Consider the following 20,994-nt stretch of genomic DNA (forward strand, 5'->3'; position numbering starts at 1 on the left):
CTACACTGGACAGCAAAAGTAACTTGCCACTTCTGTCAAAGACCACACATAAAAATTCACCCCATAGAAATAAACAATTTTTGTACACAGGTATGCTGCAATACCCCTTCCTAATCACATGCCCAAAAGCAAGTGATTATCTTTATAATAAAGAAGAAATTGACATGCACAGCAACTTGGTTACTGAATCGAAAGTCACACACAAAAGCACTCTCCACCAAGCAAAAATGACCCATGAATGGACAACATTTTAAACAACCGGTGTTGAAATTGTTTATTTCTATGGATTGAATTTTTATGTGTGGCCTTTGACAGAAGTGGCAAGTTTCTTTTGCTGTCCAGTGTAGATTCACAAGTTACATGTAGCTGCGATAAAGTAAGTCAATCAATTAAAAAAAGTCGCAGAGATATGAAGTCACTTATTTACTATTAACAAGAAACATATTACTGTCCATGTTATTTTTTTTTTCAAATTATCCTGTAAAAAATCTACAGACCTTTAACTGGGAGTTAACAAATAACAGCACCAGTGACAAAGCAATAAAATCGCTATCAACTTGTTCAAACAAACCTGCAAAGCCAATTAGTCATCTAAAACACAACACCTTATGGAACAGGCCTCCAAAACCCCAACAAGACCAATTGGATCCAACGTACCATACCATAGCACATGCCCGAAACCAGCCAATCACTCACTGGGTACTAAAACTGGTGCCATCACCATCTGGAATGTGAATTCTCTTCTCCTCCCCCCCCTCCATCCCCGCTCAATCAACACAGTCCTTCACCCCGGGGACTGCTGGAGAAACTAGGCCAAATGACCCCCAAGGTCAGGCTCCTTTGCTACATGTACATAGTGTGGCTGTGGGGAATTGAGGCACATCATTTTTACGCGGTTTTGATCACTCTGCCAATTTTGTGTTTGTGTGCGTGTTTAAATGATTTGGGGGGGATATTTTTCAGGGTATTTTTCTCTGCAAGAGAGCAGCTATGATGCGTGCTGGAGGCTCGTCCTTGAAGACAAAAGACTACTGCAGTGCAGAATTGACACCCAACACCCCTCAAAAACCAGATACTGTGTTATTGTGTTATTTACTCTGGGGGGGTTAGAGTTACTGAACAGGTACATGGTGTTGATAGATAACTGAGCAACAGAAGAATGCCACAGACAGCAGTGTTGGGACCGGGAAAACTGGGGCATCTTGCCTCATCCCCAAGACAACTGAGTTTTCTTTTCTTTCTTCCTATCTCCTGCTTTGGCTCCTTTAAGTTGCCTTTTACCCAAGACACCGACAGTGCATACTCCCCTCTTCCAGCAACGTCTTCTCAAGTTTTGCCGCCCAAAACAGAGACAAATATCAACTCAGAAACAATCCTTTCCCCTTGCTTTGGAATTCCCCTTCAGGGAGAATGTGAAACAGCCAGTGAGGTTTCATTCTGAGTATGTGTTTGGGAAAAAAAGAAGAAACCCCGAAGAGTTTGACTGGCCCGGAGGGATATTTCTCAGTGCATATTCCCTCTGGGAAGCCGCGTACACGTCTGGCAGCGCACAGCTCTACACATGCACAGCTGTGGCTGGTAAGATTCTGCTGGGATCACATCTTACCGAGAAACTCCAATTAACCGGATGACTGGCCGAGCTAGCCACGATTTCACGTTTGCGGGGAAAAATCAAAATTTGATTGGAAAACCATTCATGTTACTGAGCCCGGGCCTTCACGACAATTGCAACATGCCCTACGCATCCCACTACACCCCCCCTAAAAAAACTTGAATGTTCCCACGTGCCTATGATGATGGCTTACATGTTTGTGGGAGGAATTCTAACAGAGACAGGGGCCGGTATGTTTTCCTCATCGTTTCCAGTCTCATTGCCTTGCATCATCGGGAGAGGGGAGCTCAGGGAAGAGTTATTTTGGGCCAAGGCCAGGCATAGTCCACATACCGATCATGAGACAGGGGACGACAACAACCCGTCCACAGACATGTGGCATTAGAAACGGCCAGAGACACTGATCAAAAAAGAAACCAAAAAAAACCCCAGATCCTGATACATCGTGGGACATGTGTAATCCGACGGATTCTTGCATGATGGTGAGGCAGGAGTGCGCAATGTCTCAATTCCAGAAAAAAATGCGCAGAGTCTCTGCTCATGCCAGAGAGGAAATGAAGACGTACATGTGCACATGGCCCTTCTCCCAACAAAGAGCTGAAGGCAAACTGGAATGCAAACACTGTATTTAAAAAGGGCCCCCTTTTCTTTTATCTATAACATACTTTTATTACACGTACGTACATAACGTACTTTTATCAGTTTCATTCACCGATCTATTCGTTTTCTTTCCATTCATTAAAACCTTTTCCTAACCTCACCCTTCAAAAATTCAAAACTCCTAAAATCACGTTTTTGACTTTTCCTGCTAACTGTCAAAGAAAATAAACCGCAAACCTCATCGTCGTACAGTCTGAACTTTAATACTCAAGTCACTGGCTGTTTCTGATAATTCTAGGAAGTTAAACTCTACAGCAAACTAATATTAACTACTTCAACGTAAACCAACCTACACTTCAAGAGAGCACATCCATCACAATGCATGGCTAGTCAAAAGAACAATCACCAAACGCAACTTCAAAGCCTAACACTCCACTGCAACAGTGTGTGTGTGGGGGGAGGGAAGAGATGAATTCCCCTCCCCCCCTCTTAAAACTTTCCAGGCCAATTTAAACCCCATATAGATATACCCCACCCCCAGATTTTTCATATACTGGACCCAAATTCTTGAAGTATTCAGAGGGGGAAATCTGAAGAAGTCAGGGAGGCTAATTTGTGCTGGCCTGAATGTTAGGAATGTGAGCGGGCGCATACATCAACCAACATCGCCAGGGTCATTTTGGGAGAGGGTGGAAATTCCGGAGCTAGGGCCACACGCAAAAAAAACCAGACTTCATTTTGTGTTTATCGCAGGTGCGTGCTTACCCTTTGTTTTTTTTTTAATTTCTTTTTTTCTCAGTTGACACAATTCCATCTCCAAGTAACCACCGCAGCACAACAGTCTCGCGACACATTAATCATGAGACATTTTACGCTCTCCAATCTGCCCCCGCCCGACCCCCGAGCTGCATTCCACTTTTACAAGACCTGACAGAGGAAAAAATGTTCCCCGATGTCGGTACCGTTTTTCTGCAAGTGACAGGCATCAGGGTCGGTCTTGTTTGTGATTCAGGGGGATCAGTTTTGTCATTACAGGCACTAAAGAATATGTGCAACTGGACTGCTGCAAATTTTGCCCAGTTGGATTTTGGATTCTCCAGGGGGAAACAGAGATGCCAACTTTTCAAAATGAAAAAGGGTAATCCTATCGCACTTCCAGTTCCGGATTCCCGACCGACCCTAATTTTTCGGCGCGACCCCAAAAACTTTCATTGGCGAGTTAGACAAACAATAAATTTTTTTGAAGTCCTGTTGTCTCTTCTTTCTAAACAAACAAATGTCAACAGCTTCCGTTCACATCAAAACACTGTTCATTATTGCGTGAATTGGGGCAAACAGATGATTCAACAACGCTGGTTTCTGCCCCTACTCATGCATCCTGTATGCACCAACTGCGGAATGCCGTCGACACACTTCTGACGCGCGCATTACAAGGCCGGCTCTGTGCTAGCTTACATAGAGTTTATACATAACTGTATGGTTTTGTTCCTTACAGTCTGGATCGCACAGTCGTAAATGGATGAAACAAATTGTAAAAATTACGCCTTAATCGTACAAGTTGGAATCTCTGGGAAAATAATCCAAGAATGGGGCTGAGGTCGCAGCAGATCAACAAACTACAACCATATGGTGGCAGTCTATTTTTGCCTCCTGGTGGCACACAGACCATTTTGGAACCCTTCTGCAAACGGTAATCAATATTTGCTGTCGGCAATTACGTGTATAAACAGACTAACTGGGGGAAAAAATCTCAGAGAGCATGCATCAAAATAAATGAGTGACGAGGACACTGTCTGAGAAGCAGTCGTTCTCACCTGCTGGGCTATTTCGAGATCCAGCTGCTTGAGTTTCTCATCCAGTACCGTCCGTTCCTTGGCTAATGAGGCTAAATCTGACTCACTGCCGTCTGGAAGTAAAAGAGCAAGAGTAAAAGAAAAATAGGGTCATTTTCATTGAAAGATTCGTGAAGATTTACGACCAGTTGTCATCATTCTGTGTTTTGTTCTCAGACAAAAACTGGCATGTGACTTGACAAATGAAGAAACCAGAGAGATCCATTTTATGATCACCTCAGTGGATGAGCAGGGCGATATTGAATTATATATCACGTGGGAGATGTGTGGATAATCAAACGTTTTTATGAATTGGGATTTATTCCTGAAACTTGAACTGTGATCTCACCCGTTCCAGCAATGGACAGTCCCGACGTGCTGAGTGACGTGAAAGAGTCATTCAGCCCAAGTCCCAGTCCCAGTCGTTCCTGGGACCCCTGACTCCGGCTAAGGGGTTTCCCCAGTGGGGCCAGGCTCTGGTAGGACCCGCCAGGTGAGCGCAACGCCAGGTTCTGCAGCGAGCTGAGCGGCGACGACCGGCTGGCCAGCTGGTTGGTGGACGACGAGCCCGAGCCGGCCAGGTTGTGGAGGGACCCAGAACTCCCCGGGGGCGAGCGGGGCAGGTTGTGCAGCGACTCGGCCGAACCACCCCCGCCGCTGCCGACTCCGCCCCCACGGGGGCCGCCGCCCACGTTGTGGGTGGAGCTGTGCGGGGAGGAAGCAGACAGCGGCCGGCTGAGCCGGTCCAGGGAGGCACTGCCGGGTTCCTGGTCCAAGATCTGTCTGCGGAGAGCCTGGATGATGGTGTCCTTGTGGGAAAGGTCCACCGTCAGTGCATTGATTCTGCCAACGAAAAATGTACTCATACTAAAGAACAGTTCAGATCAGACGCGGGGAGAAAACTCTTTGACAACTATTCAGGTTAATCCCCAGAATGAGTAGGGACTGAAAACTCAATCCACGTTTTGGCCTAGGTGGCATTCAAACCCAAGCCACAGACAAAATACTATGACATAACCACGATGCCAGCATAATCAACATCAAAACCAAATCAAATGATTTTGTTACGCCCAAACTATAGCCCCAGTCCCAACTATAGTCGGGCAAGTCCCAACTACAACAGAGGGGTCCAGTGTGCATGATGTGCCCAGCATGTGCCAAAGTCATATTGTTTACAAATGTCATGTCATTGGTCATAGGGCTAGATTAACAGATGAAGTGCCACATTTTAGATGAATTGTGTCAAGTGTGAGACACATTGCTTGGATAATGTTGAGACATTTTCCACCGACATTGGTCAACAATAGTTGGGCCAGCCCAACGGCAGCACTACAGTTGGGACTGTCACAACTATAGTTGGGACTTATGCTATAGTTGGGGCATAACAATTTCAACAATAGCTACTTTCATGCTCTAGTGGTCTGTTGTCAGAACAGCTCACCTGGACTCCATATCTGTGAACTGGTTCTGGACGTGATGCATCTCATCCATGTGCCTGACTCGCTCAGCCTGGGCCTCGGCTCGCACCTTCTCTGCCTCCTGGTTGACAAAACTAGCCTCGCTGCAAGACACAACCCATCCCGACTGGTAAAATATCGAGACCAGCAACCAAAGGTTTAAACCTTGCAAATGGCAACACTGCACACTGTTTTTATCCATGGAGACGTCTTTGAAGTTGGATTAGTGCACAGACGGGGGTGGCTTGAATACGCATCAACAACATAAATGTAAGTCTGGGTCCAAGACAACAGAGCGCCCTCGCTTATCGCTGTACAATGCAGATACACACAATAGATTAGTACAGCATAAAACCACTTTCAGCTCTTGTTCCAACAGAAAAAAAACCAAAGTCCAGTGTTTTGGGTCAGTTTGGATACAAGAGAGATACACGTACCAACAGCCGAGCACTCCCTTATGTCTCAAGGGGAGGAAAACTGGTCTCCATCGCACATTTTAATGAATGCCTTCAAATGATCTGTGTGTGATGTTAGAGTTTAGCACAGCTATTGGTAGCGATTTACCTGCTGGTTGGCTCCACGGAACACTGTCTTAATGTACACTCCTCAAGAAACCGCTGCTCCCACTGGGAAAAAAGATTTCAGGGAAAAGAAGATCCATTTTAAGGCAATAACAATAATCGGCAAGCTTCTAAATAACACTCGGGCAGTTCTACTTTAGACATCTACAAACACTGCAGCGGTCCTTAACCCTAGCCCCCTAGGCCCTTTTTGCTGGGGACCCTCCTCAATCCTCCAAAATGGGGTGAAAAAATTGGATTCTCCCTCAATACTACGCAATTTCTGGTCATGTTACTTGAAGGTGTGCCTACTGCCTCAATCCTTCAAAATTCTCTGGCAATTGCTGTCATTATGTCGTGGCAGTGTGAATGGCACTCCTGAGCAGTGTGGTTGATTCCATAGAAATATCGGGCTGAATTTTTGCATGACTGAGCAAGAACAACACAAGGTCTCACCCACAACCTTCACGCATGGCAGCCTTTGCAATAAGCCTTGCACTTTTGCCATTCACCGTCAATCCTCCAAAATCCTCCAAAACTGCCCAAAGGATTTTGGAGGATTTAGGAGGGTTAGGGTCAACACCAAAACAGAAGGGTAGACAAAAACACATAGAGCGAGTCCTCCTTCGTGGAATTGTCTCAACGCTGGTCGGAGTGCGAGACAATGGCAGGGGGTGTCTCACCTTGGCAACGTCGGACTCCAGTCTTAGGATGGCTTCTTCTCTCTCTTTGAGAAGTTCCAACAAGGTGTTGTTACTGCTCTCCAGGTCAAGCTCCGACACGCCCTCGTCCTGGTTGGGGTTATTGCTCTGGAATCAAACAACAAGGTTTCAACCCTCTCCCGAAGTGCAAACAGAGATGAAAACTTGACCGTGGCCTTTGTTCATAGCAGTGCCAAACATGAAGTTAGTTCTTGCCGTTACACACAACTCTCAAATGTCGGCCCACCCAACTCATGTTCTATTTCATAGCGTCTCCCCCCGTCTGTCGCTGCATCCGTCACGGTCTCTCACCTGCATCCCTTTCAGCTTCTCGATCTCCTTCTCCAGCTTGTGTCTCAGCTTCTGCTCGATCTGCTCCCGTTTCTGGTAGGTCGACTTCAGCGCCGAGACCATCTTCTGGAGGGTGGACACCTTGTCCACGTAGGCTTGCCGCTTCCGACACTGCGAAGCAAAGGTTATGACAGGTCAAAGGCCAACAAAGGACTGAGGTTTCCAGAGAGCAAAGCTATCACTTCCCAAAATGTAACAGGCATCATCATCATAAGCATCATTTCTGTGTGGGATGTGCAGGGACTAGGGTATCGACGAATACTCGGGTTCTGAGTAGCTGATGTCCTCTGGACAGCCTTCAATTCCTCTACTGACCTCCTCTTGCAGCTTGACCACATTGGCCTGTGCATTGGACAGCGCCGTGTCCAGGACGTCAATGTGCTGCCGTTGTTCTGACAATGTCGCCCGCTGCGCGGCAAGCTCCGTCTCCATCCGCTGGTTGCTCATCATCAACTCTTGATCTGTAACGACGGCAGACAACTCAGTCTTAAAAAAGTCCAACCTTATCCTAGCCAATGACAACAGCATTTTTTCATTTCACAGTATTTGTAAATACCGGCACTTCTGAAATCATTATTCTAGTCAATAGGCTAAAGTAACCAACACTATCTACATGTAAGTTGTAATAGTGTTCTCACCGGCTCCCAAAATACTTAAATTTATGAAGAGGTCATCTTCCAACCGGGTCATTCCACGAGGTTGGGGCACAATTTGTGACGGTGTCCATTGTTACGTGGGTTCCGTAAAAATGAACAGCTATTTCCCTGCATGTGGATTCCAAACTATACATATTGCAAGGCTGAATACAGAGGTGTGAGTTATTTTTACACAGTAAAAACCTACTCTGCAGGTCATGACAGGTGGTAAAAGAAACCCATGTAACAAGGACACCATCGCAAATTCTGCCCCAACCTCATGGAATGACCCAACTTTATGATCCCGGTTTAAAATCTCATCCAGGTCGATACATGTATGTACATGGAGGTTTTTCTGTCACTCGTTTGATTCTGTAGGTTTCTGATGAACATTCATTGGGGATTTTCTTTCCGACTCTGATCAAACTACTGCCACATTGGCTTGTCTCATTTGGGGGGGTTCTGTAAGCCACCTTAGAGGTTTGGAGCCACGGGACTTACTTTCGCTGACTAGCTTCTGCATCATGGCATCCTTGGCGTTGATCTCTTGCCTGAGCTCGCTCTCACTGTTCACGCTCTTCTCGTACTGGAACATCTTGCTCCGCGCTCTGTCCAAATTGACTGCAGAAAATAGCCAAAGCAATCATTAAAAAACCGCAATGCAAATGTCAAGTTATCGGGCCTAAATGGAACCACTGGCATATAAGTGACAGTGAAGTTAATCCAAAAATGGCTGAATTGTTAACCAGGCTGATCCCTGAAAAAAATTTCTTCCAACAGTCCTCCCCCCAAAAGTTGGCTGTGTCCTACTGCAAACCTTTCTAAAACAAATCTAACACTGTTCAACAATTTCTAAACCTGTGTCAAAATCCATGTCAAAGGGACCGGTTACTTCAGCAAAGTAAGTGAAATTTGCTAATTCTGCATACCTCCTTCCCCGAACAAAAAACAACCTGTTCCTTTTCCAATTAAAATTTCACTTTCCCACTACAATATAATGTCCATGTACATGTAAACCGCAGTTTACCAAAAACTTGTAAATTTTTAACAGTTTAATCGGAACATTTTTCCGAGCACTCCCCCCCAAAAAAACTATTGATCTTAAATGTGGGTCAATGCCTTCCCCAGCTCCATTATTTTTTTTGTTTTCCAAATGTCCAGTTGGGGATAATTATTGGGGGGGGGCCGGCATGCACCCCAACAAGCCCCTCTCTTGACTACGCCGCCGGATGCGAGGCGCTCACCCTGCGCATCCTTGAGTTGCTCCTGCAGTCGCTTGACCTCGGCCTCCAGCTTGGAGCGGACAAGGACCTCCAGCTGCTCCCGCTTCCTGGTGGATTCCACCAACATCTCGTGGGACGTCTGCACCCGGCAGATGTCTTGCTCAAACTGGACCAAGAATAAAAAACAGGCAAAGCGTATGCGCATCAGGTACATGTGGAAACCCTGACATGCTGCTCGTATTATAACAGGGGTGAGATTGGGAGATGAAGAGAATATCTACGAAAACATCCAACAGAGGAGTTGTGGCAATGACAATAATATATTATTACTTTTCGAGGCTTTAAATAGCTGTAAACAAGGGAGGACTTGTCTCAGAGATGTCTATAATTACATCATACTGCATCTACTGTTTTTAAGCTAAAACGTAGCCACAGTTGACTGGGGGGAGGATTAAAAAATTTCAAATCTGGAAAAATCCTGAGAAATTGCATCCCTGTTGCTCATGCAATAACTGGAGTTTGTGAGGGTGAAACCAATCTGATCTGACGAATTCATGACAAGTATGCACTCCGCAATTAGAGTGATTGAGTGGTAAAGACATCGGCACGAGTAACCAGGAGGTTGTGGGTTTGAGTTCCAACCGAATAAGCTCGGAAATTGTTTCACAAGCTCTCAAACAAGCACTGAGTGCACATGTACGGTGTTGTGAAGATACATCAGCGTCAGGGCAAAACCTGTAATTAAAATGTAGCAAATGTACACTATGTGTTTTTGCTGGTGGAACCAACAATTCGAACACGTGGCCACAAAGAGTCCAACGTCCGAGGATAATTACCCCTTTGCAGCAGGACTAGAGGACGAGTGCCTGCAGAGGTAGCTCCAGCTGTAGGAGTATTGCTCGGGTTGACAATAGAATACGGGCGATTCACAATAGTGCGCCTCCAAGAGTTTCCAACGCGTTGGGCAATCACAACGCGCGAAATTTGTCAACCCTTTCCAAACGCGCATTGGGTCGACAGATTTCGCGCACTGTGATTTGCCCATGGGTTGCAAACTCTTGGAGGCGCACTATTGTGAAACGCCCGTATTGGGCAGGAGGTATGCATACTTACATGTACATGGGTAATTCCAGAAATTAGGGGTCCAAAAGTGTGACATTTTTGTGTCCTTGTTACATCCGACCTTTGTTATTTGACATGGAAATATCACCGGAATTGATTTCAAACTATTACTATTTGTTTGGCAGGTAATTTGCATTAATTCATCACTCTTGGAAATTAGAAAATGTGTTCTGAACTTACAAAATCATATGTCAGATGTGACAGAGACACGAAAAAAAAAATGGACCCCAAATTTCTTGAATCACCCACATGTACAGTACATGTATACCAGGTACAGTAAATGGCGGGCAGACAGGGTACATGCAACATTGGACGGTATTGAGATAGCTGAGGGGTAGGGTTTGGTCGGGAGGAAGGAGGAATGTGGGTGGCTGGGTGCACAACATGCAGGCGTCTCATCCACGAAGCCAGGGTTGTGGATATTCAACAAATTCCAAGCATTCTCAGCAATTGCTCATGACATAAGCCGACCCGTACTTCTGTTCTTGTCTGTCCGTGCTATCCTCATGCATCATGCTTAGGGTTTTACACAGAGACCCAGGTACAGACATGTACCTGACGACCCTCTAAAAATGTACCTAATTACCTAGATCCATTTGATTCTTTCAGAGCAAGCTCTTCACCGGAGAGAAAGAGTACCTGTACTTTATATTGCATTAAAACACTTAGAAACAAGTTTGGCATCTGTCTAATATTGTAATTTGCTCCAGTCAAGTTGCTGACAAAGTCTTCCCCCCAGACTGCAGCTGACAGTAAGTGCATGGAAGTCCTAGCAGGAGCACAGGCTAAATATAGCAGTAGGGTAGGATGGTTTTCAGGGCATGTTATGATAAAAAAAATAGAGTTTGGGATTTCTGTTTTTCAAGAGAAATAACAGTGGTTAACTGAATTGCAAAATGAATGAACCCCTTGCAGTGATTCGATTTTGGTTTTCTTCTCTTTGCTTGTGTTGTTTTTCATTCAATTTTGATTGTGAGAGGGACTGTTTTAATAAACTTTACCTTTTGTAGTTTGCTGACGCGCTGTGAGTAGATCTCCAGCTCCTGCCGCAAGGCGTTGTTCTCCTCCGAGAGTATCTCCACCATGTGGGTGGCCCGGGTGGCGATGGCCTCGTGGTCCACCTCAAAGCGGGAGGCAGTGGCGCCGGGCTGGTTGCTACCACTGTCCGCCTGAGGGGAGGAGCTCGTGCTGGTGCTGTGGGCGGAAAGGGGAGAGGTCCGGAAATCAACGCGTGGATCGACTGATGCAATACAGGTACGTGTAGCTATTACCATCTTAGAGAGCACATTCAAATCCTTGGTCTCGATTGGTCAAGTTCAAGCAGCAGATCATGCAATACAGAACATGTGACTATGAGTCTTAGCACATCGCATCATTCCAAGGCTACGCATATTACATCCATCAGATGAAGCAGTTCATAGCTACAAATGACCCCTTCTTGGTGTTTATGGCAAAAGTAGGACATTCAAACCTGTGCAGCTGACCAGTACGGTCCCAAATCTGTCAAATTACATACATATGCATGTACTGGTAATTAAGTGCAATATTTAACCTGGGTGTGATTTTGATGGTTTCAGGATCGTCAGGGATAGCTCCGATTCTTCAAATGTACCCCAGGCCGTGTCCAAATCACTTGGCTACGGCCGGACTTAATGGGAACTGGCCACGACCACAGCCACTGACTCGTGCCTTATTTCCAGCCGTACCCAAGTGATTCAGACACAGCCCTCGAAAGAATTTGTAACACCATGAAACCTACATGTACAAAACACACCATGCACGTACATGTAGATGTACCGAACCGCCAATACATATATACATAAAATTGTCGTCTGCCGTTTGCAGATTCACAAATTTATGTCTATCGCGTGAATACAGTAGCGCTAGAATACAGTACACCAGTACATGTACATGTACCAGCATACTCTACATGCGCGTGCGGAATACGTGTACCACACGAGTACCGTACCTGCATATATTTGTGAAATTCTTCAAATTACACGGTGAGGCTTTCCTTGAATCAAGGAACAAACATTTACCAGTGAAAAGCCATCAACTTGGAAAAGATACAGCGCAACACTAAATGGAGTTTATGATTAACCAACTTGCTTCTTTTTCATAATGGCCTCTTTGGTTACAGTGCAGGTACCCCCACGGTACAGTAGTTGTACTGAACACAATATGGCAATTCATTTCACTAGAAATTAGTAAGTTGAAAAGGGTTTACACGCCACTTTCTTAGACTGCTACATGTATTTGCAATGAATTTTTCTGTAAACAAAAAAAATTTTCAAAGAAAAAAATGAAAACAGATGCTTTATGTCAACAGCCTGGAAGACAAGAAAACTCTAAGACTGGTTAACAATGACTGATAACAGAAAGGTATTACACTTTGTATAATGTACACATTTCTACATGACCATGACGTGTTCAATAAACAAAAGTTGTACAATTGACAATATACTGTGGTGCAAGGCAATGCTACTTTCTGGCATGTCTGAAAGCCATCACAATGGACTCTCTTAACAATGAACATTCCACAGTGGGCCACACACAAAGGAATGTAAGTCCAATGAAGAACTGAACCCCTGGATCGGTCAACTGGAAAATTTTCACCGCTCGGAATGCCAAATGTCCTGACAACCAGTCATGTTTTCCGGGAAAAAAATGTTGGCTCATTGGCGCTTGGCCACATAATGAAGAACTAATTGCCAAGCGTATGAATTCCCTAGTATTTTGGCATGACTGTACCTGTTAATACCTGGCAACAATGTACACTTGTATGTGCAGGATGAAACGTGGGCTCATGATTTGTTTGGAAGTTGGATAGTGGCCAATTTTTATGGACCTAATTTTCAGAAACTTTTGAGTTCTTGAAACGCAGAAATTTTTGGCACGTGTGCAGTTCTCAGAAACAACTTGGGAATTGTGGAATGCTGTTCACTGGACAGGCCCTTATACTTTTTGGTGGGGGGGAATTGGTGACATTTGGAAGTTGCGAAGACACAGAAAGGTTTGGATCATTCTTTGACCAAGAAGAGATCGTGGCTCATGACTTCACATGCCACCTGGCAAGGTCATTGTACATGTTTTATAAAAGTTATCAGTAATCTGATGCATAGAATTTCATGGCAGCGCTCATGTGTTACACTGGATGTGAACATGCATTGATATGAAGCCATAAACATGCATGCATAACATACACGTACAGGTAGTCCCAGTCAGGGTGCAGTGACACATAGCCGAGTCAAAAAAAAAGGACATTGTTGTCTGTATGGCTGCTGATGTTGTCCCTGTCATACTGGTGGCTAATTTAAAGCCGTAGCCAAACGGTACATGTATTTCAGACAAGGCTTACTACCTGTACATAGATGCATGTAGTAGTCTACTCTATGTACATGTAAATGTCTGGGCTACCTGTATGGCAACATATATGTACAATGTACATGGACATGGACAACCTTTGCCATGGACACCCCACCCCCCCAAGTCAATCCACTGGAATGCCAAGTATGACACCCAGTCCAAAACCAGCTGCCTGCTCTGATAGGTGGTGTGGATTTCAGGCTACCTGTCCCTTGAGCCTTGAGCTTACAATTACAGGTACATGTGCCAGGAATGTTGCAGTTTGGCATTATGACTAGTCTTAGTTTCAAGACGTTAGTGCTTGATTAGCAGACACCGTGCATGGTGTGCCCCCTTATGACTCATGACATACTTAGACTGTGCGCCAGCTCGACATCGTACATCGGCATCGTACTTGCTCGCGTGAAGCCGCCATGTTGTTCGAACTTCAAAGTACATGTACATAATTATAATACCAAGGCTATAAATATTTAAAAAGATGGGTCATTTGCATACAACTGCCGCACCCCATTCCTGGAAGATTCCCAAGACGCTACTGAGAGTAAGTAAAAATTAGTTGTGCGAGGGCGCTCTTCAACAGAAATAAAACAGCTATCGATCGTTGACGTCTTGGGCCAAGACTACACTATGACAAACACATCACAAAAAATAATAACTTGGCAAGGTCTGGCCCACTCAGTGCATTTGTTTGATTCCAGCCTCCCTGGTGTGGGTTCCAGGCTACCGCCCTGGCATTTCTTGGGCTCTGATTGTTGCATGAGGCCAAATGGTGGGTAGTATGAAATTGCCAAGGCCTTACATACATGTACATTCTGCCCATACTTTTCAAAAGGTGAAGGTCGGCAAAAGAAAATTTCATGTGTCCTTGGCATACCATGTAGAACTGACACTGCAATCAATATGCACGTACATAGGTGTATGGACATGTACATGTACATACAGTGGATGGATGTACTGGTGCTACACATGTGGTACCAGACCTGCCGACATGCCATGCTCCTTCCCAGGGTCAGGCATTACCACACACAGGCATGCAACTTGGAAGAAACAAACAAGATGAGGAAACTCCAATTTTTGCAACAATTTGTTCTCAGCATTTTTCAATTTTCAATGGCGCAGGTCTGAAGTGAAAAACGAGGAAATCAGCGGATCCGAGGAAAAGTTGCCTGTCTGCACGCAATAGATTAAAAAGTTAAATGAATTGAAGGCTCATTTATAAATACCTTTTAATCTATTGTTTGGTAGTACCATGCCACTTTTTGCCACACATGCAAAGTTATGAATACATTTCAGAATTCAGCAAACTTGTTTACAACACTCTACACATTTATGCTGTGCTGAAAAGTCATTTTCAACAAAAAAAATTGGGATCAAATTAATTTCATATGGCAGGTTTGTTCCCTGGAACTCTGAAGTCACCCAAGGGAACGCAAACAATTTCTGCTTTGGCCATCAAGGTTTATCAGTCCAACTCTGTCTGCCACTGATCAGGCTTATCCCTGTCAGAGAACCAACCGGCCGGGTAGGCTATCAAAGGAGAAATCTGCTCTATTCGTACGGACCACAGATCATCTGCAAAACTGATCAGGGCCCAAAAGCTGGCAGAGGAGGATCCAGGTGACGGAGAGCAAGGGAAAAATTGAAATGTGTTCCCCTGGGGGGAAGAGCTGATGGGAGGCCCGGCCGGCCGGTTCGGCTCTTGTACCAGTAGACGGGGTGTATTTTTCCTAAGGACGCTCTGCCTGGTTACTGGTGGGGGGAATTGGAGAGTTGGGTAGCCAGATGGAGCAACGCGTGAGGATAAAAAAAGTGGAAACTGACACCAGTCAATTCTGATCATCCTTGGTCCTAATCATCGCCCCAGATGCTGGCAAACTGACACCGGCGCCCCTTAATCACTTTTCCGGCAGGTTGCAAAATTGTCCACCCGACTGTTATTTTAGTCACTGATGTGTTTTGGGCAGTGACTGTAACGGGGCTGGCCATCAAATGGGAATTGAGATTCCAAATGGAAAATCATTGGGTGTTTGTGACAAGTCGCTGAGGAAACGGTTCTAAAGCAGTCCAGCAGTCTCCAAACCGAAATGAAAACTGCCTTTTTTGTCGTCACTGAAGGCTGAATCAGGGTTGAAGAAATCATATGTATTAACAATTCATCAAAAATGACAATACCATGCATGTGGCACCAGGAATTTATAACATGTGAAATTAATGCAATGAAACATGAAATTGATATTTCTTGTCTTACCTTGTTGTAACACTTTCATGCGTTGACTCAGTAGATTTCATGTTATATGATCCACTGAAAAACATTGAGTTATCCCCGCTCTCACTGCTATGTGATTCCCGCTTGCTGAACCTTGATGACGACCTACCACTGCCTGGGTACTTGGGTGGAGGCGGTCTGTCTGCCGAAAAGTTTGGCGAAAACTCTGAGTCACTAATATCACTGATTTCCACCGATGGATTCGTGTTCGTCAAGCCAAACTCGCGCACTAGGTTTTCCATGATGCTGCTCCCGGACCGACTGCCAGGGGAAGTGGAGTAGACGGTCCGCGTGTCCAAGCGGGCACCCTGGACATTCTCCTGTGAGGCGCTCTTGTGCCTGGTCTCAGCTCCCCTTTCCTTCCCGAGGAGGCTCGCCTGGGGAAGGTTGTCCATGCTCCGCGAGGCGTTACCGCCGGTGATGTTTAGGGCACCCAGCTTGCTCGTCGCCTGTGGCAGGTGGAGCAGCTCGCTCCCCTCATCCCGTGTGCCCACCAAGGCCCCTCCACCGCCGCGGCGCGAGGTCAGGAACGCCAGGTCCTTGTCGGCGAGCAAGTCCTCACTCCGAGTGGGCTTGTGCTGCAGCAACCGCCCGTCGCTGGTCCGCAGAAAGAGCTGCGTCTCCTCCCCCTTCAGCGACTTGTGGGGCAGGAGCGGCGAGAGCCGGCCAAAAGCCCCCACGCCACTACCACTGTTCCACGTCCGGTGGGCGGAGGCCGACCGCTGGTCCTTGTCCTGGAGGAGATCGAGCAGGCGAAGCTCTCTCTCCCCTCCTTGCTGATTGCACTGGCCCTCCATGGGGACAAACTCTAACAGTCGGTATCTCTGGGGTGCTGCTGTGGGCTCCGACTCCGATGTTAGGATCATTGCAGAATGCAAAAGGCAATATCCTGTCAGTTCCGTCTAGTCTCCCTCTCACACCCACTCTCCTATAGATCTGTTCCCTGATAATTATAGATCCCACTCAGCCAAGCGTCAAGGTAGAGCTACTGCGTTGCGGCGACACTGATCAAAATCTGTAGCAGACAGAGATAAAATAAAAGGGCAACAGGAAAATGTTACTGGGCAACTCCATGAAGACAGAGTACAATCATTTATCTTGGCTGAAATATGTTCCAGCAGTTTGAGTTTGGGGGGAAACCCATTACATAACAGAGTACTGTACAGACACCGCTGCCTTTCCTGAACAATGAAACCACCTACATGTAGCTCTTTGTCTTTGGTAGACAAATTCGACTAACAAGACAATATGTACCACAGATACTCAGGAAGTCTGGATAACTGTGATAAGAAACCGTTTTCACAACCTTGAAAATGAAAAATAATCCACAAAGAAGAGGAAGCAGGCTTCCAAACGTCCACAGTTTTGCAGAACTGCCCACACCAGCGGGCACAATTTCACAGGCACTTTGCAAAAACTTTTTCCCCAGAAATACCGGTAGAGACCATGTTCGCATCTCCTGCAGTGAATACCTGCTCACTCCGACAGTGCACTCAGCACTGCAAGTCTTCTCCAGTGCTTCCACTTAATAACAAGTTCCCGTCTCACACGAGCCAGAGCCAGGTCCGATCCGACCGTGAGAAATGCCCGGCGAGGAATCCACAGTGGGACCTTTTACCGCATAGCTGCATGTCCCTCCCCCCCACGCCACTACAAACTCTGCTTCCCCCGCTCCTGGGCTTGATCACTTCAAACCGGTAGGCACCACACAACAACAAAAACAGAACAACCCTGGCCAGAAACTCAAGAATGTCACAGGGAACAAATGAATCAAACCGTGTGACCTACAGCACATGTGGTGAGGCCCAGCCATATCATGCCATAGCTCTACGGTGATACACACACCTTCCCAGACTGTTCAGCACAATCTAACTTCTCTAAGATGAAGGAGTGGATCAGATCTTGATACTTTGTCCTGTAGGACTGGTGGCGGTTGGAGGGGGGGCCGAGACAGGAGGAATGCAAGAATGTCAAATGATAATATTCCTGTCGTCGGATTCTTGGATGTGTGATTGCTGGCCAAGGCTCCTTCTCCTTGCCGCCGCCGGTGGGCCTCGGCATATTTTGATAGTACGTGTTTGAAATAGATGCAAGTGCACGGCATTTTTCACTTTTGGTATTTGCGCGTTTAATGTTTTATGGATGATTGGAATGCACAAAGCCGTCCTGGATACCACAAGTACAGTCTTCCTCAGGCTTGAGGAAAGGCTACATGTAGATACAATGGCTTGGAGCAACTATGCGCACTACACAACCTGAATTGTACAAACCACTTCAAGTTTTTTTAGTAAAGGACTACGGTATGTACATGTACCGTCGGCCCTAGCACAGCACAATGGCACTGTAACTACTACTTTTAAAACACAGGAGGGAAACCAAACACATGTGTAATGACAAAAGCAGGAAAATCTGGACTATATATTTCTTGCTTTATACTTTCCAACGCCTTGTTACGTGTGTCTGTTTTATCGTGTATCATGAGCACTGGTCCATGGTCCATTGGTATAGTTGCGCATGTACATGTACATCCATGCACCAGTATGAGACCAGTATGAACACGTGTACGCACGAGTACTGGTATTTTATAAACTCAAGTTTCTCCAAGTTTCTCACACCCAACAATTTTTTTTAAAAATAAGGAACAAGTACAGTCGTCTTGCCGAGAATTGAGGAAAAAATGGAAATAAAAACAAATTGTCTCATCCCTCAACTGTTTTCAAGTCTAACTGGGGAGGGTGTAGAATTTGGCAGTGCTTCCTTGCAGGAGAAACAGAAAAAATTCCAGGCCCAGTGAGTTATGGATTTTTTCCCCCCTAAGCGACAGGCCCAATCAATCACGAGTGGTCCCTGACAGAACAGGAAATGAAGACAATGGAGGGTCTCTTGAAAAAAAAAACAACAAACCAGAGCAGCACGTTGCCCTGCCCAGGGGGGAAGGGGTTTAATCAGAGGGGCCAACCTCTACCCCAAAACATGGGACTCCGATAGAAATTTCAGGCCCCCCCCCACAACAGTGAGGCAAGAATTTGATTCAATTTCTTTTTGAAGTGTTGACTTCAACATGTCACCCACTGGGAAGGAATTCTTCACTCAAGGAGTGTAAAGTTCTTTCTTTTTTTTTTCTTCAGAGGGTGAAAGATCAGACAAGGCACCCACATTGTACATGTACATTACAACTCTACTGGCCGCCGATTTGTGCCAGATTGTTGCTAGGGGAATCACTGTTACTGGAACAATATACGGGTTGTTATTTTTCAGCAAAATGATCACATGACCCCAGTCCCTGACCCCCTTCTCCCTTTGCCTTTGGAATGGTTTGGCATTTTAGGGTGCTTGAAGATTAGACATGTGCTATAGCTAGAACACACCCTTTCCCTTCTCCACTCCACCCCCCCCCAAAACAAACCTGTATAGTCCGTCTGTGTTCAATGATTTGCATGGATTCGTTGCCTGCAGTATGGGTGAATCTCAAACTCATCAAATTAACATTTTTGTGATTTCAAAAATTTTCTTTGAAGCGGCAAACATCCACTACTAGACCTGCTCCTGTGCTGCTCAGGAATACCAGTGACTCTTCTCTTGTGACTGCTTTTAGAAATTTACGCCATTTTCCCAGACAAGAAGAGGTCAGAACTTTTGGGTGAATGTCCAATTCAATCACAGAAAGATTCCTTCATCCTGGAGTCCCCTGTTCAAATAACACATAGTGTCGCGGTGCACTGACCCGAATGTGTCGGCAATTTTTCATGGCAACCTGCCTGTCGTGCCTGCCATCCTTCTCATACCAGGATAGTCAGTGGCACATACCTGTACAAGTAGAGCCCCTGCTTAACCAGGGATCTGCACCAATCTCTGATTACCCAGGCCATCAGGGAGGGGAGGGAAGTGTCCTTGGCTTACTGAGGGGGCATTCCTATAAGTAAACCTTCCTCCCAATTTCCTCACTGCGCAGGAAACCAAGGGCACATTCTCATAAACTTTGAAGTGAGCGCAAGCACTGCACTTTAGTAACTTTCCTCAATCTTCCAACATCCTAAGGGTATCATCGGCACACACAGCTTGGGATAGCCCTGACACATTCGTCCCACTGCCTCCTCCACAAGTATCCTCTGGCTCACCATCTTCTCAACGATATTCCTCAACCGACCACCGACCTCTGTGAGCCAAAACTCCAATGACACGAGCAAAGTGCATTTATAACAATCCTCTGTTCATCGTCAACCTGTGTACCGGTACATTGCTAGTCAAATGTTCTCTATGAATTCCCCCGACCCAAATCTCTGACAAGCTCCTCCGTCATTATTCTTTTCTCGTGTTTATCGTCTGCTGTTTCCCTCTGCAATGTTTCTCGTCACCTCCGCACTGGAGCACATCTTCCCTTCCGCCCGGTCTTTGATAAAAGCCACTCGTACAGACTTTGGGTATCATCCTCTTGTGTTCTTAGCCAGGTTTCCCATCAACTTGGACTTTGGCCATCTTCCTTACCCTTCTCTCTCATCATACAAAGCCAATGTACATGTACCAGTAGTCTTTTTTTTCTTTGACCAATTTCTTAAATCAGCCATCTTTTCATACCCCTTACGGGCCCAAGCCACTCCTCTGCCTTTCCACAGACCGACATCAATCCTTCTCCATGCATCTACACACGTGCCACTTACACTTACATCTGGCCATCCTCCCAACCTCCCACATTCAGAGACAAGCCACTCCCCGCCCCGTCCCTCTCCGTCAAGTCACCCGCATCGTCGTTCCCTACTTTATCATCCTCCCTGTCTCCCCTTATCACGTTCCTCATCATCGCTCCCCGGATTCCGGGGAGGTTGTCTGAACTCTCGGCGCATTTTTCCCACGGCCCCAGAGTCATACTGGGGATGTGTCTCATTCCAAGTTGCTGACTCACCAGCTCGTCCAGGATTCAGGGAATTTGGGACGCCGGGCGAGCAAAAGGCCAACCAACCAACCAAACAAACGCACATGTACATTGTACACACCGTCACCGACGCTACATGCGTCGCATTACAAATGCACACAGGCACGCACAAATGGCACACACTGAGGGCAGTATTTCGAAACGGTGTTTACAAATCAACAATGCCAAATCCGCCGTGTTTTTGAAGGGGCCTGGGCTGGTCACTCTCGCTCTATTACTGTTATGACTGTAAATATTTCTCTAAATCTGAACACAGCGGTCATTGTTCACTAAGAGCACAACTGGTGCATGGCCATGTTTGTTTCCTGTTAAGGTCTGATTTATTGATTCCATTCAACA

At 45.9% G+C, this 20,994-nt stretch overlaps 1 protein-coding gene across 6 annotated transcripts in view; it reads right to left on the bottom strand.

Moving 5' to 3' along the window:
* Positions 1-20,994, bottom strand: part of LOC110980938 (uncharacterized) — a 29,461-nt gene that overhangs the window by 4,015 nt on the left and 4,452 nt on the right. For 3 of the 6 annotated variants that reach the window (XR_015427740.1, XR_015427739.1, XM_022238017.2), the window contains exons 2-12: positions 15,708-16,740; positions 11,095-11,287; positions 8,993-9,137; positions 8,250-8,369; positions 7,429-7,574; positions 7,075-7,224; positions 6,745-6,870; positions 6,066-6,127; positions 5,486-5,605; positions 4,394-4,887; positions 4,027-4,118 (exon numbers count right to left, since the gene is read on the bottom strand). Coding sequence is in view for 4 of the 6 variants with exons in the window: in XM_022238017.2 (XP_022093709.2) it covers positions 4,027-4,118; positions 4,394-4,887; positions 5,486-5,605; positions 6,066-6,127; positions 6,745-6,870; positions 7,075-7,224; positions 7,429-7,574; positions 8,250-8,369; positions 8,993-9,137; positions 11,095-11,287; positions 15,708-16,591 (2,532 nt within the window). In the remaining 2 variants the exon portion in view is untranslated. The other 3 variants (XM_022238020.2, XM_022238019.2, XM_022238018.2) reach the window with 3 other exon arrangements.

The sequence above is a fragment of the Acanthaster planci genome, linkage group LG14 (assembly GCF_054643075.1).
Source record: "Acanthaster planci isolate LZ-2023a linkage group LG14, COTS_SCS, whole genome shotgun sequence".
In the NCBI taxonomy this organism is placed as follows: domain Eukaryota; kingdom Metazoa; phylum Echinodermata; class Asteroidea; order Valvatida; family Acanthasteridae; genus Acanthaster; species Acanthaster planci.